The following is a 23,497-nucleotide window of genomic DNA, read 5'->3' as shown; positions in this document are numbered from 1 at the left end:
ATGCCAATTCCAACCAGCTGCGGTCAGCGACCACAAAGTCCTTGGACCGATTTGTTCCACCATGACTTCTGGGGTGACCCAATTTCGTCCGAGGAAAGCCACAAATCGTATCGTCCAGTCACTGTTCTGTCATTCAGGTACAGACAATTTTACCACATGTACTGTCATAAAATGTGCTTTTGCCAAGAGCTTCAGTCACTTTATCCCATACCTGTAACAATAATAGTTCTTGTAATGGACAAAAGTAGTGCAGAATACTCCAGAGATAGAGATAAGAGCAAGCAAAGTCATTTAATTTAATTTGATCATTGTGGAGTTTTTGAAGTCTAGAGTGGTTTATTTTTGTCATGCCCTTTTTTTAAATAATATTGTCTTCAATAATCTCTGGTCTTGTGGTTTGGTGAATTCACAAGATGATAGGAAGATAAATTAAAGCAGGGCATGCTGCAACATTCATTATGGAGAAAAGTCAGCTGACTTTTAGCTATTTGGCATAATAGCAATATCAAGCATGCATACATACATTGCATCACTGACATTATTTTTTTTTTGAAACTCAAATTCTGTTGATTTTAGCAATGTGTAACGTCATCCATAGGCTTCATATGGGTTTGTGGAGGTCACGATGAATTTGCATCCTGACAAAACATTTGGAAACTTATTGAAATCTTTGTTTTCCTATCAGTCATTTCATGTTATTATTTTAATCCAATTGAAGTATTTATGGTACTCCCCATTCCTAGTGACTGTTTTGTATTATGTGTGGTAACTTGTAACACTGAATTATTGTGAATAATGAATGAATTGTGTAGATATATATTTTAATTTTTGTGAGACATCAAAGTGATCTTAACCAATTACAAATTTAGTCTAGAATAGACTGCATGCCATGTGACTGAAGATTTGAGTTAAAATTTTGATTAAATACATTGCCAGCTCTTACCTCTGATGTCTTTTAAAGAAAGATGTTCACCTACTATGGTATAATCTCTCAGAAAGCTACTGTATCTTTGCTGGATTTTTAGCTGTGACAGTTTGCATACAAAACATTGAATAAAAAGCAATTTATGTAACTTTTACTTGATTTCCCTTTTTTTAGTCCCTTTATTTAGTGATCAGTGCAATATGGCGGGGAAATGTATGCTGTAGTATACCATTGGCAAAACCTCACTGAGAGGCAGTAAAGTTAAAGTTTAATTCCAGAAATTAAGAATTATTGGTGCACTGTATTTGCCAAGTGCTTGATGCTGTATGGTAGCGTGAAAGTAATTAATCACACGGTTGAGTTATGAGCTGCCAAGATGAACAGAAGATTAAAGGGAAACAAATCTTTGAGGTTATTATGAATGAGAAATTAATCTAGATGTGGCTGAAGTTTGTTAGTACAGCATGGAAAGGTGATTGACTGAAAGAGGGCATTTGATGATCTGAAAAAAAAAAAAGCAAACAAGCAAACTGTTTGCTTGTGAGTAAGTATTGGCTTCATCAAGTTGGTGCTACCAGCCTTACTCTCATTACAGCTAAGATGCATAATGCTGTAAAAAAAAGGAAAAAAAGGGGGAAAAAAAGAAGGTTGTAGTTCCTGTCAGCAACTAGCAGAGACTCCAACCCCCAGCACCTTCTGATCTGGAGATTCTCCCGCCTGAAACCCCTAGCAAACGGGAGACTCCAAGTTGATGTGCGCGAAGCGCGAAATTCTTTGCGGCGGGGGTCCAGGCTAGGGTTCTAGATGCTCTCTCTCGTGCTATCTAAGGCTTATTTTTCAACATACAATATGGCAATAAGTAAGAAATTCTTTCCAACGGGAGACACAGAGCCAGGGCAGGAGAAATCAAATCTCAAGCGGGAGAACGGGAGATTTTGCAAAAATGGGCTTTCGGCGGGAGAGTTGGAGTCTCTGAAATAGTGAACTCTTTACAACATTGATGCAGGACGAGTCATTCTCGGGGGGGGGGGGGTGGCAGGGCTCTTGAGTTTGAATTAACAGTTTGGACAGTTTTAAAGTTTAAGATGAATTCTCAAACAAAATCTAAATCACATTGCTCTTTGGGTAACCTACACATTGTTTGTGCGTGCCATAAGGAACCTCAGATTGATTCTAGATCTTCCAATCAAAAATATGATTCAACATTGTTGTTGCTCCATCTTGTACTTTGATATGTGCCTAATAAATGCCACATCATTTGGCTCTTTCTTTTGCAGGTTGAATTATTATCTAGCTGGAGGTCTCTACCCATGGGGCTTCCACGTGGTGAACATCCTCCTCCATGCTGTAGTTAGTGTGCTAGTGCTCCCGGTAGTGTCAGCACTGCTTGCCAGAGAGAAGGGTGCTGGAAAGAGGGAGGATATGTTGTGCCTGTCAGCACCCAAATCCAGTCTTCTGTGTGCAATTCTTTTTGCTGTCCATCCCATTCACACTGAAAATGTAAGTTGCAGAAACACAGATCTCTTTCAAGAATATTTTTATTTCTGTGCTGCGTATTGTCTGCGGTGTAGATCATGCTTTTAAAGTATAAGTATAATTTTGGATCTTTATATCTCACTTTTGTGTATGAAATACAGTGTATGAAATTAACTGTGATAAGTACCAGTGGGAAAGTTGCCTGGTTTGTCCATAAATTCTTTCTCAGCTGGATGTGATCATAGATGTTTCATTTTACGTTCCACTTACCTACTGCCCAAAAAGTATCATGCACATGCTTTGAGAGATATCAAATTATAATACAAATTGCTCTCATCAACCAAAGAGTAAATGAGGAAGGATCATTCAGAATTGGAGAAAATTAAATCAAGTGTGAAAATATAAATGAGTAACAGTTTCAATTGAAATAGTAGAAGATGCAGTAAAACAAAAAAGATCTGATGAAATCATGTCCTAGAGTCTGTTAGATTTTGGCTTTAAATGTTGTAAAGTACACTATTTCACACTTTGTTTTGTCTTTAACCCTTCTACAAACATAGGTATCAGGTGTTGTGGGGAGGGCTGATATCTTGTGTGCTTTATTCTTCTTCCTGTCTTTCCTGGCATATGTGAATGTGTGCAAACATGGTAAGTTAGCAACGATGAACTTGTTTATTTGTTTCTTTTTCATGTCATCATCATCCTTTATTCTGACCCAGTGGGCACAAGTCTGACAGAAAGAAGCATTAATATCTCTTTTCTGAAGATTTTTGTGTGGGTTTTTCTCAAATTTCACATATACAGTATTTTTTCGCTCATTGGTGGCTGATGTTTCAGTGTTTTCATATAATGTAAGCTTAGGCTGGCTGTGGGACACATTTTTGTGAGAAATTTGCGGGAAGTCATCATGTACAAAGTATGTCACCAATAACTGTTCTCAAGTGTATGTCTCTTTTTATGGACATTGTCTCCTTTTGTGTTGATGAAGTTGATTATGATAGTACCATAAAAACTTGCCTAAGGGAACCTTGTGGATGCTGTGTCAAGCCAGTGACAATACAACATTCTTGTAGGGAATGGAGTAAGGCACTGTAGTAAGGTAACAGGAAAAGATATTAATATTAAATTTGATAAATTTTGGTTAAGTCATGAATAGTTCCATGTCATAATCAGTAAAATTCTGTTGACATCATCTATTTTTTTTTTCTTCAATAGGCTCTCTCATCCACTATGCCACGGAAACTCTTCCATAGAACTCCTTATTAATGTATTTCTGTGTTTAACTCACTAAATAATGTACATTGTATTTCTAGCAATACATTGTATAACATTCTGCAACTGTGATTCAGGTGTAGGATGGACTTCAATTCTTTACAATCCATACGAGAGAAAGAAGTCAAATTTGCATCACAGATTCAAGAAATATGAAACAAATAGTGTATAATGAACAAATGAATGAAGAAAATGATGCATGATACATCTCATGGTCCCACCTGGCCAATATAGCTGTGGTCACATGACTTTTACAGCTACGTGTATGCTAAGATGTCTATTATTACTTGAGTTGTTATCATTGAAAGAGGCTTGTAAGTTTCTATGTATTTAGCCACTTTTGCTCAATGTAATGATGATCATAAATCCCTTTCATTTCAATGATTTATTCAACTGGCCCTTAAGGAACGAATCTCCTGCGAAGCTCTTAATTTTTGCGTTTAGTGTATTTGATTTCATTTCTCATTCCAGGAATTTTAATAATTCTTTATTTTTTTTCATTTCAAACTGATAAAAAAAAAAAATGAATGTTTACATGCTATTCTCATCCCTCTGTTTTGTGAGCTTACATTTTGTGTTGCTTGAACATGTTTCTTCATGAAACAAAACAAAAAAATTGCTGAAAGTTTTTATGTCATTGATAAAATCAATCACATCGTCAGCTCAAGAGAGTCTTAAATACTCCCTTTCATGCATATGCTCACATAAACTCACACACACACCTTCATACATGCATATTTGTACATGCACAGAAAAGAACTACACTTGTACCTTGCAATTGTGGAAAAATTCAAAATGTGATCGCCATGATTATGACTTATTCTTTGTAAATTTTGTTTGTAACACCATCCACATCTGTACGCAATCATTACATATGGAGTTTCACGCTTGCTTGATGATCAAGCAGATGCAGCTGGCCTTAGTTCAAGCCATTCAGCTTTATTCTCGTCTGCGGGACTCCTTGTGAGCATGTCTTTGTGTGCTGTGTCTATGCTGTGTAAAGAACCTGGCATCACTGTCCTTGTAAGTTGATTTGAATTCTATGTTTGTGTACATGCTTCATAAAACTGCTAAACTTTTGATTTGTGCCTACCTGGATCATGAGGATATAAGTGTTAAATGTATGATATCAAAGGAGTCATTGATTCTGGCCACTTTTATTGATGAGATGACATTCCCACCCCTTTTTTGCCAGTGATTTGTGACTGTTCTTTGTTTCGAAGGGAATTGGGAGGACACTCCCTATAAAAGGAAAAATTATGTATTCATTAGTAGCAGTTGTGTTTTTTATTGACTGTATACATGTATATGCTTGCGTATTTCAATCTAACATTGACATAAACTACAAGTCATGATTCATCTTTCATCACCCACAACACAATTGATTTTTTTTTCTTTCATGTAAAGAATTTGCTTATCATAGCACAGTGCATTGATGTCTTGTTTCTTGGGAAGACACTTCAGAAAATGCACGAGAGAGAGAGAGAGAGAGAGAGAGAGAGAGAGAGAGAGAGAGAGAGTGAGTGAGAGGGAGACAGACAGACAGACAGACGAACAGACAGATGGACAGTGAGAGATGAAAATAAACATTTTGCTCATAGATTTCTCTGATTGTTTGATATTTTGCCTTGGCATTTGCACAAAATGCTGATACGTGATTCTTTTTTTCTTATTGATATGATGTATTGCCAAATCAGGTGCTGTGCCTTTAAGGACTTAGTAAATGTTTAAAACCTAATGCATATGATTAAGACCACTAGTTTGTCAACCACCTGATCCACTAGAGAAGCCTAATCACTCAGAAAAGTTTAAAGCATCTGACTCGATCTGTATCTTCAGGGTGTATGTTTCGTGTACGATGTCATCATCAACTGCCACATCCATCCTGTACCAGCGTGCCTTGCAGTGTGGGAAAGCTGCCAGCGCCACGGCTTGATGCCGTCCATTCACCGCCTCATCTCCGCCAGAGACCTGCAATGGCTTCGAAGACTGGCAGGCCGACAACTCACAGTACTAGTTTCAATGATCATCCTTCTTGTATTCAGGTGAGGTGTAGACGGCAAATTTTTCTCAGTCAGCGTAGCTCAGTTTACCATTCCATTCTCTGTCCTTCAGCATACATTCAGCAATGTGTTCATTTTAGAATCTTAACCTGGGTCCTATTGGTCCTCTTTCCTTCTGCCAATGATGATTGTGTAGTGGTGCTTTAATATCATAATTAACTCTAGGTGTGTCAGAGATATAACTTTCTTAATCGTTTTGAAGCATGATTTCATTTCAATTCATGATGATTTCATTTCATTTAAAATGATGCGCTTGGATCCCTCAGTTTGAGCTCTACATATTGTATTTATGACAATAGATTGGTGCATTGATTGATTGATTGAAATTAATGGCTTTTTAAGTGTTATTTATTTGTTCTTATGCCTGTGATGATAATTACTAATGACCGTATTGACTTATTCTACTCATACGTCCCTCCTAGATACATTTCAGTACTTGGAAAACCATATTTTATTCACTGGTTACTGTTTTAGTTGTTAAAAGGCCTGGCAAGCATTTTGTTTCTAAGGAATATCCTTTATAATGGAGGTATTCATGAGATTTTGATGTGTTAGTAAAGTGGTCTATTCTGTTGTAGTTGACTGTGTGTGGTGTGTCGTCACCCTTCATTAGATTGTCCATTATGGGTGATGGTGTTCCGTCCTTTCAACCGATAGACAACCCAGCTTCATTTGCCGACAGCTTTTGGGTCAGGGTATGTAAGACCAGCACTATTTTTGTGAAGACTTTTTACAGATTTAAAAAGATTGTCTATAGCAAGTTGTCTATAGGAGCCACTGAAATGTTTTAGCATGATCAGGATATTTGTCTATGATTTAACCATTTCATCTTGTATCTGTATGCAACAAACTAGAAATTATGAACTTTAATAGCTGTCTGGAATTGTGTACTTAGGCCCAGATTTCCATTAGTTGTGGTACGGCTAAAGACATTTTTGTAGTCTGATACCTGCCATTTTTAGACCTGCACGTCAATCGCAAGCAGCCACCAAAGTTCCTTTGCCATTAAATTTGTTGACATTAATTTCCAATAACAGTGTGTCTTTACTTCTGTTCATCAGTAGCATAGAAACACCAGACCAGTATATGCATAGTACACTTAACAGAAAACTATGTTTGCTGAGACCAAGTACTAAAAAACAGTACATGGAACAATAGGAGATGGGATAAAATGTACAGAGAATTAGATGAGAAGTTTGTCTAGTAATTCACATTGTTGTATTACTAAGAGGATATGACATCATTACAAGTCACATTGAGCCCATAAAACACATTCCGAGAAAGAGGTATGCACTTTCATGAAACTCAAATTTATTCTATTTAATTTAGTAAAATGACTGTACATCTATTTCCAACAGGTGATCAACTACAGCTACATCTATGCACTGAATGTTTGGCTCTTACTAAACCCATGGTGGCTCTGCTTTGACTGGTCCATGGGTTGTGTCCCTCTTATCCAGACACCCCTTGACTACAGAATGGTAGTTCCCATTGTTTTCTGGCTTGTCATAGGCTGTCTAACATATAGCTGCTTCAGCTGGACAGATCCACTGGAGAGAAGGTAAGTTTTAGTGGTACTTTGAAATAAATGAATACCTGTTTATTTGGTCAAGCGCATGCACAGCAGTATATCTAATTCTTAGTTTCTCTTATGCAGTAAAGTGTGCCATTTCAGGCCAGCTGCCTCTGCTAATTGTGTTTGTTCAGGTTGCCGTTGGTGAAGAATAATGCAAAATTTGTAACTAGCTACTCTTCATGCAAATTTCTGATATAAAACTTATTGTATGCTTGCATGAATACAGTGATTGTTGCATATTGCTTTATAAATCACTGATGGCCAGATATATGAGAATTCATGAATATTCATTAATTTCATAAATGTTCAAACTCAAGACTTTTATGGTTTATATCCTTCCTTCAGTAGCTTTGAAGCCTAGCCTAATTATGTCAAATGAAATACTGTAAAAGTGGATATTTACATGAGTAGTTTTTCGCGCTCTGCTGAGTAAGATGAATTTCATGTGTTTGTATTTCTGCGGAATCAAGACATTACTTAGTGGTACATACAACAAGCAAAAATATTTTCATGCTTTTATTTTCGTGGTAGTTTATGGTCGCACGAAATGTGCGAAAATTTCCCCATTGCTAAGATTTCCGCTTTTACAGAATGTGATAGGAATGACAATATGTCATTTATAAGAAATGTTGAGGTTGATTCTAAGTAAGTGACTGATGCATTCCTTTCTTCCATTCATTCTTGTATTCCTAAAGAGCTCTTACCATGTCTATGGCCACTCTCATCATACCATTCATCCCGGCATCCAATCTCCTCTTTCGGGTTGGCTTCGTGGTGGCGGAGAGAGCCCTCTATCTTCCCAGTCTGGGTTTCTGCCTGCTGGTTGTCATGGGAACGAGGCAGCTGTGCATTGCACGGCCCAACACTGTGAAAAGAGTGAGTGAAGTAACTCTAATCCCATGTGTTTTAGTTTTGTTTGCATCTGTAGGAAATAGGTAAATCTGAAAACATGTCTATTGCACTGGATGCCACCAAGGACGGACAACAGAGGGTACTGCAAATACAACAGGAGAACCACATTGTTTTATGCACATTGTAGATCGGAACTCTCTTTATATATCCTAGTAAAGGCAATATATGTTTTATATCCCCTGAATGACAACCAGCCAATGTCATGCTTGAGTTTTATGTCATGTTTTATTACCTCAAAGGAGCAGCTAGAACTAAGTAGTCTGTATCCAATTTTAAAGTATAGTGGAGTTTTGTGATTTTAATGACTCATACTTAATACTGCCGGTAGTAGATAAAAACAGCATGGGTCCAGAGTGTGTGGCTTCTTGATTCATGGATGAGAAGACATAAAATCTGTCTGTACTTGTACATTTCAAGGAGGTGTGTCTCCTTTGAACAAGAAGTCAGTGAAAATCATATTTCTGTACAGGTCATTCATTGACTCAAAGCATCATACAGTTTTGTATACTAGTCTTTATTCCGATACCTTGTTTCCTTAGGGGTGTCACAAGTCGTACAGTTCAATTTGTGGAAATGCATGATATGTACATTTGGAAATACAATCACTGTGACATATATGCACAAATTAAGTTGTATATTTTTGATTCATAATCATTTTTTTTGTTATTATCGTTTTGGATATGTGCCTCCTGTATACGATGCACAAGCTTACATGTCTTGATGTCTCAATCCATGCCGAGTTAATGACAGATTGTTCGTGTCCAAAATTCAGTTTGTTCAAGGTATGCTGATGGTGATGATAGCTTGTCACATGACCCGCTGTATCCATAGAAACGAGGAATGGCTGACAGAGGACAGCCTGTATCAATCAGGGCTCAAGGTCTGCCCTTTAAACGCCAAGGTGAGTAGATAAGAGGATGGCAAGGTCCTAGTGAAATCTGCTTATGTTCTTTACCTAAGAAAAAATAATTCTGGGTTTCTTTAGTGGTCATTCCTAAGTTTGTCATGAAATTAGTAAAGATGGCTGGTCTGACTAGGCAACTCTTTAATTGTTCACAAAATATGTCTGGAAAGAGTGATCCCTCATATGCCATAGAACAGGCAGCTCTTGTTAATTCTGTCTCAAGTGAAGATCCACTTTTGTGTGCTTTGAACATTCAATTTTATAAAACTCATTCTTTTCAAGATATATTCTCTCTATAAAGACAGTTCTAGAATATTAGGATTGTATGCCCTTGTCACTGTAACACAAAAGTTTCTAGGGAGGATGATGCAAATTGGACCATGCATTATGTGCTATAATGCTATTTATCCTGAATCCTGAATACTGACTGTACTTTTAGTGCATCAATCTTTTTTTTTTTTGGGGGGGGGGGGGGGGGGAGGGAGAATAATAGCAATAATAGCTTGCAAATTTTTCTTCAACATGCATCTGAAAAGGCCTTTCATTCATGGTCACTGCTCCTTTCAGGTTCACTACAACATTGGAAAAAGTGCAACTGACCTGGGTCGACCACTGGAAGCCATTTCTGCCTATAGGGAAGCATTGAGGTATGAGAGATGGCAATAATAACGAGATATGAAACTCGTCACGCTGACGAGTTAGGTGATACGCTTGGGGTCATCAGGTGTCGGTCATCTGTGATCGACAAAGAAAAGAATGTGATATAGGCACCTTGAAGTTATATTGAGCGTGTATGCAAAACCGTTTCTCTAACCACTCGGCCACGGGACATCCCCGGAAATGGTAAGGCAAAAAAGAAATGTACAGATATAACATGGGGAAAAAGTCAATGCCCACTCAACAATCGTGGCCGCGTGAACATGTATTGCATTGCTAGACGGAAATGCGACCTTGTAACGACTGATGTCGCTATGCCATTTCTGGCAACTTTGGAAAAATACGCGCCGTAGACATAAAGCCTATAATCGGCTGTTTTTTATACTTTGCCTTTAATCACAATTTTCAGTGTGATGACGTCATCAAAGTACAAAACAATGACATGGTCTTGAAAGACAATTGTTCAAAGTACAACACCTCCGTCGTCGTCATTACATACTATGATCGGTTAGACAATGTGAGCCTGCAAAATTTTGGAGCAGTCGAAGCAATGTGGTCTCCAACACAAAAAAGAGGGATATGTTGTGTGTCTGTGTGTCTGTGTGTGTGTAAAGGTGCGTTTATATACGAACGTGATTTCTACATGGACGAATATGTAATACAAAATTGAAGAAAAAAAGTAAAATAGCTAAGTATTTTGTTTCGTGATCTTGTGGGGTTCGAACCCGCAACCTCACGTCTCTGAGACGTCGCCTTTAACCATTCGGCCATACGTCTCGGCGAGAAAATATGGGGAACGTAAACTTATGTATGTGAAAGATGAATCGGGAATCGTTTTGTCCACATTCCATTCTCATTTTCAGTTTTAAACTGCAAAATTGTCAACCTGATGATGAGATTTCAAAAAATAAAATGCATGATTACTGAAGCTTATTGTCTCAGCTACAACATACTTAAGTTTCAGAGGAAATGAAGCAAAATCAGCTGAGATAAAGGTGCTTAAACGTTGTCAAGTCAATGCATGGTTTAAAAAAAAATCACCTCCCATAGACATAACACGTAAACTTGTCCGATTTTGCATCTTTACCTTTAATCACAATTTAAGGTATGATGACGTCATCAAATTTCAAAACCATGACTTGGACCTAAAAGGCAAATATTCAAAGTACAACATATCTGAATTTGGGATAATATTGAGCTTAAACAACAGAGATACGAGCAAATGAATGTCAGAAACAGTACCTCAAAAAATTAATTCCACTTTTTTGATTTCAGATGATGATATGATGACGTCATAATGTATTTAGGGAAATATTGGTACTTGAAACGTTATTTTCAATTCATATGCTTTTGTAATATGCAATAAAAACATAGGGTCACCTGACGTTTTAAAGAGCTATGGCGAAATAAACAAAGACATGTTTTTCGCTATATTTCCACATAGACGCGCACACGAAATTTCAACTTTGACGCCAGCGCATTCCTTTGTTATAGACCGAAATTGATCGGAAATCAATGGATATTGTTACTTAATGTATCAAGAATCCAAATCTGTCAAAAAATGTGCATTTTTATGTTGCTTACGCGCACTGCGCGCGGAAATGCGCGGACGGACGCGAACGCGCGGAACGCTTAAAATTGTCTGAAACTTCGAGATTTCCCATTGGGAAGTCGTTTTAAGCATTTAAAAACTTTGACGCGTGCTAATGCGCGCGTAATGATGTCCTAGGTAATTAGCATTAAAAAGTAAGATAGAGCGTGACCTGAACTTTATGTCCAACGAAAATGATACAGAAATGACCTTTAGTTATGAAGTTATGATCGATCATGTAACATGGTCCGAAAATAACAAAATGGCGCCTAGATGACGTCATAGATATGTTACTGTCATGAAAACCTTATTGTGGCTAGATATTGTCATGAGACATGTTGACTGAAAATGTCATGTTATTCCGTCATGTCAATGTTGAGATATTCACGACACAAAATGTGCCAGGAAGAAAGAAGAATAAAAAGAAAGAAAGGAAGATTTTGACAAACACAATAGGTGATACGCTAAAAGCGTATCACCTAACAATGTTTCAGATGTGGCTGTCAGACACACTAAATATAAGGGAATGCAATTATTGAAAGTGAATTTCTGAGAAAGTAATGAATGCTTGCAATACTTGTAAAGCAACAACTGAACCATCGACTCTAAATGCTCTCCGAAAGACTAGGCGGTGGGGATAAGTCTTGAACCAGTGGCCTCTTGATTGAGGGTCTGCTTATGATGTCCACTGAGCCACAGCAGCTCATTGATATGTCTTTAAAAACTCACCTAAAAAGAGTAAGAACCCTCCACACACGCATATCGTAGAAAAGTAAAAATTGCACAACTGGATTTTGGTTTACTGTGCTACAACTGCAATATCGTTAGTGCTTGCCTGTCTTTCATCCAGATTGAATATAATGAGAATAGTAATGGATTTCTTAATGCACTATATGTACTATATGCACTGTATCTTGTTACAATGTGAAACACATTTAACTTAGCTGCTGCATACTTCATTATCATATTTTGTGACACGCCCATGTAAGTGAGGAAGTCTGATCGAAGCTACTAGGAATATTTATATATATATATATATTTTTTTTATTGATATCTGTCATCGTTTGTAGATGGGGGAGGATTAAATTAATTTTGCTTTTACATGTAAATCCATGTGAAGTAATGATACTCAGAGTGTGTCAAATTCATAGCAAGGATTGTATGGTCAACATTTATTCATGCTACCTAAGGTTTTCCCTCTGAGTTTGAACGTTGGTACATCCCCAAACAACTTCTCATATATTTAGGTTAATTTAGATGTAGAACTGATCAAAAATAGTGGTAGAGGCTGGGCTCAAACATGACCCACAAAGTTTCCAATAATAGATTTTGCTGTGAATGAACATCTCGACTGCAGGTTGTATCCAGACTATGACCAGGCCCTGAACAACTTGGGCAACCTCCTTCGGGAGATGAACCAGACAGAGGAGGCAGAGGCTTTAATCTCTAAGGCAGTGACTGTCCGGTATCTACACTCTCATTTCCCCTTACTGTATGAGCTGCCATTTTCACGAGAGTTTAATTTTCGTGAATTTTTGCGAATCACTGTTAGACCATGAATTTAACAATGTCTAAAAATGTCACAACACGATAGGATAATAGTGCACTTACTATAGTCTCTGTGTCAAATTAAGAAAACATCTCGTGAAAATATCGGTACATGAAAATAACATCTGGTACAGTACTCGGTAATTATTCACAATGATCATATTTGATCACACAATGTTGCCCTGAAACTGGAAAATGAAATTAGGCACTAGATATTTAAATCAGCATTTGTTTTAAAAAGGGGGGAAAAAAATCAAAGGTCTCAGCCTGGCAAAGTTCGACAATCTGAGAGTGTCTTGAATTAGATCTTTCTTTGTTTGGTTTTGTGTGAAACATCTTCCTGTTGTGTTTTGAACTGACCTAGTCATAGCGCGCTGAAACAATTAGTTTCTGGGGCACATGATGTTGCCTACTATAATTCATATCCTTTTTCAGACTTTGCGCCATCCTTGTTTTGTTGTATATATCTTGTGATTATTACCATTCTTCTTATTCAAAGTAGCACATACTTATCTTTATTGTGAGGAACATCTTCACTGCTAATATTGGTTTCATACTTCTAAAGTAGTGTATGATATATTGACTACTATGACTGTATCACAGACCTATTAGTGAGACTACTCAAATGATTTATTCAGTTTTATTTGTCAGTTTATGGAAATTTAGTCTTGAGAAGCTGTATGGAAATTTTTAGTGTGTGTTTTGTTTTTGTTTTTTTGAAAACTGTTTGGTAGCAATGTTGTTTTACAAGATGTGAATGTTTAGTCTAATAAAAACCAACATATGCTAAGAATATATTTCTTGCAACAATATAACTACACTGTACTGTGACAACAAAAAAAAAATGACTGATTCCTAGACCCAAGTTTGCTGCTGCCTGGATGAATCTCGGCATCGTTCAAGTTGCTCTGCAAAAGTACGCCCAGGCTGAAGAGAGCTACCTCACAGCTCTACGTCACAGGAAACACTACCCAGACTGCTACTTTAATCTTGGCAACCTGGTGAGTTTGGCAGAAAAATGGCAGTTCAAGTTTTGTTTCCATCCACATATTCTATAGCTTTACAAAAATCTTGGAATGTTTTTGTCGAAGCTATTTTACATGTGCTTTACAATGCTGCAAGACACACATTCAGGCTTGATCTATATAGTGATAGCCATTTCCCTCTTCTTCACCCCCACCCCCCCTCTTTTTTGATACCAAGTTTAGGCAACAGGGCTTATCAGAGTGAATATATTTTCTGCATAATTGTACAGTTCACCATAATTGGTTTAAAAATCATATTTGTGTACTGTATTTATCTTATGGTAGTGATATTTGATTGCTGATATCAATACATGACTGACCAAATAAAAGGAAATTCTATTGCCTGGAATGCAGCCATAACTTACGTATAGTGGGTGGAGAAGTCATGTCTTTGAGACTGAAACAGAAATAGATGGTTATTTGAGGATTCTTCCCCCCCCCCCCCCCCCCCATGCACACACAAACACTTAAAAAACGACCAATTGAAGCTGGATTGATAATATTTGCATCTTTATGTTTCTTTATGCTTTAGTGCTCTGCTATGAAAGAACACAAATGTTTGCTTGTGAGAAATGTGATAGACAAATATGTTTGTAAGAATACCTATGCAATAAGATGTATTTCATTGTCATTTTTGGATCATATTTGCTATTGATTTGATATGTTTTGATTTGGTAATGTATACAAATGTGTGTGATTGAATTGTTTTAATTATCAATTATTTTGTGTACTGTGAATGAAGATATTTTTGCCATGTTTATTGCTTCACTTCTAACTCTTATTGAACGCTTCTAACAGACAGTTGCTTCTTGCACCGTACTACCAAAACTGATTTACGCTTACAGAACCATCCCATGATTTACGTTGCATAAATTAATCAGTTAGAAAGAATGTACTTTGCTGTTTCGTTCAGTTAAAATGCTTGAAACAGTTTTATGTTACTGTCAACAGTCTGCAAAATCAGATGCTTGCCAAAAGGTAGAAATATGTTTCAGTGTAAAACTGTTTCAGTTCAAGTAGCAACCATCAATTTTTTTTTCAAATAAAAGCACTCTGCAATATAAAAAGTAAAATTGTATGCCCACAAAAGTGACAAATATTTTCCTATCACCGTTGTAACTCACTTGTCCCACTATCAAGTTCTACAGAAAATGACATCCTTTTTCTTATCCTGTCAATTGATACATCCTTTATCTGGTTTTTCTGGTTAGAAACCAAACAAACACATCCCCCCCAAAAAAAAACAAAACAAAACAAAACAAAACAAGACCAAAAAAAAAAAAAGAAGAAGAAAGAATAAATATTCTAATAAAAAGAAAAACATGTATATTTTACATAGGATCCCTTGTTCACTAAGACTGATACTTACATGTCCCAAACTTCTTAGAATTAGAAACTAATTTCTTATATAGTGACGTATGGTCTAGCCTCTGGATAACATAGTATCAAGAGACTAACCGTTGTCTTGGCTCACCCTTACAAACAGTACCTAGTGGTAGGACAGACAGACCAGGCCCTGTCGGCTTGGCTTAATGCCACCTCCCTGCTAAACACTCACGCTGAAGCATGGAATAATGCACTGCTACTGCTTGACAATCTAGGTGAGAAAGAGTTGGTCACACTCTGTGAACATCTAGCATTATTTTTATGATGATTTTGCTTTGCTGGACAAAAAAAAATGGCACACATTGTAGTTTTAATTTGTCAAATGTTTCTTTGTTGTTAATTTGAGTTAAAGTTCATAACTTGACTCCATTTGAGATGCATTCATTTTGAGTTTCTAAATGATAAAGAGTAGGAGTAAAAATAAAATTTGGAGAGGAAGTGTAAAATTCAACAGTTTATGAAAATATCACTATATCAATCTTGACCTGCTTTTGAATTATGCTTTTCAAGACTATTCACTGTGACAACTAGCTTATAACACAATAACATTCCAGACTGGCAGGTATTTCAGTAGAAACCAAATAAAATTTTGTTTGTGATAATTACTATAATTGTTTGTGAAATTTATTCAGCATTCTTAAAGCTCTATTTGTAGTAGCAACTACCAGTAGTCAACATTTTGGTTGTGATATTTACTGTATGTAAGAAATGAATTAATTGCATTATCAATAGTAGAATGATGACTTAGTGGTAGTTTGAGCATAACAAAATGTGTAGTTATTTTGTGTTAGTGCTTACTAAAATGATGAAATTGCATTGTTTTGTGCATGGCATGACTTATTGCACTATTCACTTCATTGCATGATGCACACATTGCTGGTATGCAGAACCTGATTTAACTGCTTGTCCATGTGAACTGGAAAAGTACATTTTCATGAAGTATAGAACTGTACCCAGAGCATTAGTCTCATGGATTAAACTTCACTAATATAAATGGTTGAGTGTGTCTCTGCTCAGAACAGTGCTACTCCATTGCTAGTTGAGAACCAGAATAGAATACATTCAAATTTTCTACGAACAGGCATGCAAGTCTTCAGGCAAAAGCCTGAAATCTGGCCCTGGCTGTATCAATGTTCAGGTGCTTTTGTGTACAAAATAGCTTCATGTAGATGTATTTCAGGCTCTCTGTTTCATCCTAACTGGCATCCCTGTATGAATAAAGGACAACCCTCATCATTTTCAACTGTCAGCTTTCAACTTTGTAACCTGAATTCTTAATGAATGGTTACCCCCACCACCACCACATGTAATATTGGGTACTCTCATAGTTTTCTCAGCTAGCGCTATGTCTCTTCATCTCTTCCACATCAAGTCTGATAAATTTTGTACTCAGATATGTATACATCTTATTTCAGTAGCAGCATGTTTCAGATGCTCAATTGCATGGAACATAACACTCAGGCCCAAATTCACAAAGATGGTACAATTGAAACCATGGTTTAAACCATGGACAATTTGTATGGAGCGCCAAGTGTCGCATGGGCTATTTCGTTACGAAATCAGTCATTTCGTATTGACGAAATGACTGATTTCGTAACGAAATAGACCATGCGACACTTAATGACTGATTTTGTAATGAAATAGGCCATGCGACACTTGGCGCTCCATACAAATTGTCCATGGTTTAAACCATGGTTTTAATTGTACCACCTTTGTGAATTCGGGCCCATAATACATAGACCTATGTAAGTAGTTCCACTTGTAGTTCCTTAACCCTTTCTGTGCCAGGGACTTTGGACAGTGTGCACAATGGGAGTTTCCTGTGCCAATTGGCAGCAATGGCACTCAAGCATATGAAGGGTTAAATTAGGTCAAGAAGGGAGAAGTGTTCTTGAATGCTCCTGAAAGTCAGTCGATGCTCACAAGACACATATCCCCTACCTGCATCATCAAGATTTGCTTTGTATGGTTAGATTTCTTCAGTGCATGATTTGCATTTAACCCATTCCTAAACCAGGTTCCCGTGGGAGCAACTGATATACGGGAACCTGGTTTACCAGGTTCCCAAAATGAAGACAAGGGTGCCTGCTTCAGTGGCCTAAATTCATGTTTCTTTGTGTTAAAATGCTCAGAAAAGTGGGTTTGATATAAAGATCAGAGTTTATTCTATCAGGATTTGTTCTCCTGCTGTTTAAAAAAAGGGGGGTTTTACGGTATTATGTACCTTTTCCTGATTTAGTTTTTTGCTTGTTCTGCTGTAAACTCGTACGAACATGTACATAATGATCAAGGCTGAGATCAGTTAGAAATGCGGATTCGCTGACCCCAGTCACCTCATTCAGGTACCTGGTTTTGTGTAGAACAAAAGATTCTGAGAGCTCATCAGCGCACGCTCTATTCATACCTCGCACCCGATCGATATTTCCATTGTTCACGGGCACATGTAGTTGACCGTAGAAAGGGGGACACAATGAACCGCTCGACTGCCTTCACACAGCTGGATTACCAACCTATGTGCCTCTTTGTCGACGGGCGAAAAGAATCTCGTTTGGGGGCATTAAAGGCACTCAGAGAATTGCGGAAGGAACGGATTAAGAAATACTGTTCACATTAATCTTACTTTAATATCAATCACCACCTTGTCTAATACACACCCCTGATATTATCACAGTGAGTAGCTTTGTGTTCATTTGCATGCCAAAAATAGAGGTGATGTCATTGTGAATGGTTGTTAACCATGGCAACTGGTTCTGAACAGTTGAACCTAGGCATCAATTAACAAGCAGTGAAGCAGTCAATTCTTGGATTGTAACTTCTACATAGCTCCCTCTGTAGTCATAGCTATACCTTTCAAGGATTGAAAACAGTGCCTCTTGCCTGTAACATCACAACCCAGCTTTTTATGCTAATAACAGTGGGAGGACTCCACCAAGGTTTGTTGTGCGTTGAGAAACTAAACCTGTTCCATTCTGATTATTGCTTCATATACCAACCCAGTATATCCAGGTTCTATCCCTGCAAATTGATAGCATGGAGTGAGACCATTTCACACCCGAATGAAACATCAGTTTTCAAACCTAGGTGCATGCTAGACTCATGCAAGTACAATGAGTAACAAACGGTCCTAATGAAGATTGCCTGCGACTGTATCTGAAAAATAAAGCTCTACTCTCAGAGTAGAGAAGATGTTTAGTATTTTGTTGTCACGACAACAGTATATGCAAACGAGGAAGTGGGAGCGGGCAGTGATGGCATGGGAGAGGGCCACCTCACAGAAATCTGACCACACGAGGGCGTGGTTCAACACCATAACCTTGTATGATGACTTGGGTAAGATGCCCTGCAGAAATACATGACACAAAAACACTACATGAAACAATGAAAGCAAATGAATATTTGAGTCAAAGACATTGTATTGCCCTTCAGTAGTGTACTGCTAGAGTAGAATGAATCTGCAGTCAATAGTGCATTTAAGTAAAACATATTTTGAAAGTAAAATAAGCGCCGATGTTCGGCAGTTCTTAGCTTGATTATGTAATTAACACACGGTATCCATATTTTGGTCTGGAAATGTACTTTGACCATGGCAAAATTAATCACATTCACTAAATTGTTTGCAAAATGAACAATTTTGTCATATTTGTATGCACAAATCAAATTAGTTGGAGAATTGTGAGGTGATGACATCATTAGCTTGCTGAAGATGCATAGTAATCAAGATCAGTAATTACTATTTCATGAACACGTTAAATTTCATTCTGTCTTTGATAGTTTTGTCATCTATGTGCTCTGTTTCAAAGATCACTGTATACTGCTCTAATTATTTGACTTCATTCCTCTTATCAAAGTCACCTTCAGTATCTGGTAGCGTTTCCCATTAAAGAATTATGTGTGTGCCATACGGTTGTATAATATGAATGTTGTGCATCAATTATAGGTATATTTAGAGAAGATATATTGTGTCTTCTTGCAGTTTGTCATGTATTATTGCCTTTGTCTTTCTTTTTTCTCATCCCCTCCCCTCCCCCTTCTCTGCCTCTCTCTCATCCTATCTGCCCTAAGACTTTTCTTGTCCAAATATTGCAGTTACTTTTCTAATGTAAACTGTCAATGCTGACCCTCTGACACTGAACCATTACTTTTTTGTCACTTTACATTTCACTGGTAGACAGTGGCAGACAAAACACATTTTCTTGCCTTTCCACATGAGAGGTCTAGACTGTTTCAATGCGTCAATGTTTTAAAGGACGACAGATATGCCCTTTCCTATTCATGAAAGCACTTCAAAATTCCTCTTCCCACTTATTCACTTTACACTGGTTCTCAATTAGCTCTGTATGCAGCTACCATCCTTAGAAAACCAAAACTTTGTACTTATAAACAAAAGGTTTGATTCCATTCACTTTTAATGAAAAGTTATCATCTTGTCATTCTCAAATTGGCAACTCTGAATTTCACTGCATATATCTAATATTGGAAAAAGATGAACTTTGAATTCATTAAATCTGCACAGAATGAGACAGGAATAAACCAAACTTTGCTAATTCAAGAAAGAAATGGGAACTTCAATATTCTGATATGTTTTGCTGATTTAAATGTCGCTTGTAAATCAATCTGTAAGGCATCAGGGAAGGATGTCCACATTTGTAACTGATGTCAAAGATTTTGTTACCTCCAAACTAAAGGTCACTATAACACGGCTGTAGCTGTGGGACAGGAAGCTCTGAAGTTCTTGCCAGAGGAACCCTCCATCTTCTACTCCATGGGGAACGTCCTGGGGAAACTGGAACAGTTTGAGGTACTCCTCCATCAGATCTATTTCAAATTCATGAAATTCTTTCGTCGAGAGTTTTCATTGCAACTGATTGACAAATTGCCCTACATTGACATAACTTATGCAGTACCCACTGCATGCTATAATGATTAGAACCGACACTTGCTGTCAGGCGGAAGCTTGGTGGTGTAGTGGAGATGACGCCTGTCTGGAGATCAGGAGGTCGTAGGTTAAAATCCTGCTCAAGTATGGACGCCCATGATTTCTTTTATCGTGGCTACTACTAAAACATTGATCAATTCAGTGCTTATTTACGTCGATGTAGGGCAATTTGTCAATCAGTTGCAAAGTTCTAATTCAGTCCTTTGTGTGCTGAGGCACTTAAGTTGCCAAGCCTTTTCATCAGCAGCTAGTAATCCCTCCAACCCAGGGATTACTGGATCTGGTTGTAAAGTAAGCCACCCACCCTGGTTTTATAGTAATGTGCCTCACAACAACAAGGCGGCACAATAGGGATTAGGGGGAGTAGGTAATTTCTATTCATTGACAAGTATTTCCCAGATGTCTCTGCCAGTCAGAGTGCAAGACAGTAAGGGTTGATTAGTGTATCAGGATTGTCATTGATGTAGTGTTCTCTTTACCTACTGTTGGTGTTTTTAGTCATTATTTTTTTCTCTCTCTCTCTTCAAAAGTTGTCCACACTTTTCATTTCTATGTAAAAAGCTTCGGCTTATTAACCCTAAGTAGGCCAGGCTATGTATGTAATGATGAGTAGAAGAGAAACGCCACCTGCACAATTACCTCCTTGTGTATCAGATATTTCACTCCATATGACCTCAGTATAACAAGATTCTACTGTACCAGAAATACTACAGTTACAGATGATACACAACCTGTTTAACAAGTTTGCTTTTTATACAAGTTTTGTGTAAAATAGATATCATAGATAGTAGTGATTAGGAGAAATGAAAGAGAGATATTTTTTTTTCTCTCTCTCTTTTGCAGGAAGCGGAAAAAATGTTCCAGAAAGCAATCAGATTCAACCCGAATGCGGCTAGTTACCACGGTAATCTTGGTGTGCTGTACCACCGATGGGGTAAGCTTGAGGAAGCTCTCCAGTGCTACCAGAGGTCATTGACCCTTGACCCCAAGGCAGAGGTCACTAGGGCCAACATGCAAAAGCTGGAGCGGACCCTAGCCCAAAAGGGCAAGGTTTAGGCTGAAGTCATCCAGCTGTGGTCAATCAGTTACAGTGTCATTGAAAATATTTGGTCATAGAAATCTGTTTTTACTTACAAAACAAAGGAATATCTAAGCACCTGAAAATAACTGGAAATGTTTCTATGTTTAGTTACAGGAAAGGTCTAAAGTGTAAACAGCATTAGCTTTGTTAAAATAGCATCATGTTTTTAATTTTGTTTTGAACTTGCCAAGCATGTGCTTTCACCAGAGTAATCATAACGTATATTTTACATTACTGTACATGTATGTCACCCATATGACAAGCTAAGAATTATAGTTGTCATTGATGGAAGACAAGATTTTGACTGACAGAATGGTATTACTGTATATACCAAATATTTCGCGAGGTTTTTATTTTCGCAAATTTGCGAGCTAGGTGCTATTCGCAAAATTAAAGACATGCGAAAATAATGACTCTGTTCCCGATATGAATGTGACGCACACGTATACATTTCTCTGTTCAGTTCAGTACTCCACGATTGCGAATTTAACTACTCGCGAAATTGTTAGGAAGTCCGGATTTGCGAAAATCTAGACTTGCTGAATACATGGTATATACAGTACTTTATCTCTTTCTGATCATATTTTGTCGGCAATCCTTGTATTTAGCCTGCTTGATGGATGAAGAAATATTTCACCATACAGTGTAAGCCCACCAAGTTTTCTATAGCAGCATTAAATCAGTGGCATCAATGATTAAAGATTCTGATTACCTGCTGAGTTCTTTATTACTTGCAATGTTTTCATGAATACTAGCCAAGGCTTTACTAACACCAGCAGTTACTTTAAAAACAATACTTTCTGTTAAAAAAAAGACGACAAAAACTACCATAATTGATGTGTTGTAAACACAGGTTAATGAATGGTCATGATATGCAAACAGTCTGCTGTAGTCAGGAGACTCTAAATACATATTATGTAATATTTATGAATATCTCTGAAATTGTCACTGCAGACTAAAATGTCTATGGTAGAAATATTGAGTTTGTGTCTATTTTCTTTTGCATTCTCAATCATGATGTGTTGCTCCTGCTTTTAAAATGATCTGCAGGATAATAGTAATGAGATGATGACTTTGCAAACAATATTAGCTGAAATTTTTTTTTGTAGAGGGGAAGAGGCTTGTCTGTCTAGCGTTGAAGGTTGGCGTGTGGCACAGAAATATTTGTACATGTATTCCTACTAAAGAAAAGTAGTACAGGCAAACTGCATTGTAACGAACATGATTTGTACAAGATTTCACTGTTGCAAGAAAATTGTTGTGGACATGTCTCTCACTCATTATAGCGGGGAACTGACTCAATATAGCAAGCTATTTTCGAAAACGCATCACAGGATTTTGCATGAGGAGATTAACTGTTAAGTCATTATTGGTCATTATTTCCCTTATTTGCTTTGTGCTTTCACAATACTAGAATATAAAAGAATGGTGGTGGGGGATGATATTGTACTTGGTGGTTTCACTGAATTTACAAATGCAAGTTTACGAAAAAGTATTTTTCAAAATACTCTGTATTTGACACAAGCACATGCTATTTAACAAGAGGACTCTCTCACTTGCAAGTGGGACTAAATTTGTTGCGACTACCCTCAGTCTACATGTGTGTATAATGTATTCATGAAGCAATCTGTGTTTCAAAGAGATGTCATCATGACAAGAAAATTGTCAAGGTCCCAAGCAATCTTGTGATGACTGGGTTCACTTTCAGATAGGTTTTCCTTGAAGGGGAAAAAGTGAATAAGGAATTCATCACAGAATCATGATTTTGTATCATGAAAAATGTACCTTTCAATATGCGGAGTTTCTTGGCAAGGATATTTATTTGTTGTTGTCAATTTGCAGTGACATCACACACATGTATCTAATGTTTGAACTGCTGTTAACCTTTCCGTAAATATGACATTTATCGCACTTAAGGCATGTCATATTTATTTTGCAGGGGACAGAGTCAAATATTCAACATAGCTGTTTTGGAGGTTGTCACTATAGCAACCATGCTAGTTTTAAAAAGGCTGCATTTTATGTCAATTGTCTTCCAGGGGAAAACGTGTTTCTTGCCTTGCCAGAATATATACATTTTTGTATACAGTATCAGATTATAATGTAACATGAAGTCACAAACATTTCTGTCATGTAATGCATCGT

The 23,497-nt window shown here is 37.3% G+C and overlaps 1 protein-coding gene across 1 annotated transcript; it reads left to right on the top strand.

Annotated features, from left to right (window-relative positions):
* Nucleotides 1–22,124, top strand: LOC139725571 (protein O-mannosyl-transferase TMTC4-like). The gene is made up of 15 exons (XM_071636661.1): nucleotides 1–137; nucleotides 2,203–2,425; nucleotides 2,962–3,049; nucleotides 4,554–4,696; nucleotides 5,513–5,718; nucleotides 6,350–6,431; nucleotides 7,095–7,297; nucleotides 8,008–8,188; nucleotides 8,997–9,125; nucleotides 9,696–9,775; nucleotides 12,734–12,841; nucleotides 13,784–13,925; nucleotides 15,436–15,550; nucleotides 20,021–20,133; nucleotides 21,115–22,124. The coding sequence occupies exons 1-15, from the start codon at nucleotides 1–3 to the stop codon at nucleotides 21,325–21,327; spliced, it is 2,163 nt and encodes a 720-aa protein (XP_071492762.1). The 3' UTR covers nucleotides 21,328–22,124.
* Nucleotides 22,125–23,497: the final 1,373 nt, after the last annotated feature.

The sequence above is a fragment of the Diadema antillarum genome, unplaced genomic scaffold (genome assembly GCF_040938485.1).
Source record: "Diadema antillarum isolate AM-2024a unplaced genomic scaffold, OU_Dant_1.0 seq00000049_RagTag, whole genome shotgun sequence".
In the NCBI taxonomy this organism is placed as follows: domain Eukaryota; kingdom Metazoa; phylum Echinodermata; class Echinoidea; order Diadematoida; family Diadematidae; genus Diadema; species Diadema antillarum.
Note: the sequence above shows the minus strand (reverse complement) of the source record. Positions and strands in the feature narration are given on the sequence as shown.

Bases quoted from the DNA above. Each gene is read 5' to 3' on its own strand.
- LOC139725571 (XM_071636661.1), top strand. From the start codon at position 1: ATGCCAATTCCAACCAGCTGCGGTCAGCGACCACAAAGTCCTTGGACC. The intron at 2,426-2,961 runs GTAAGTTGCAGA...CTACAAACATAG, and splicing joins ATCCCATTCACACTGAAAAT to GTATCAGGTGTTGTGGGGAG. The intron at 3,050-4,553 runs GTAAGTTAGCAA...TTACATATGGAG, and splicing joins TGTGAATGTGTGCAAACATG to TTTCACGCTTGCTTGATGAT.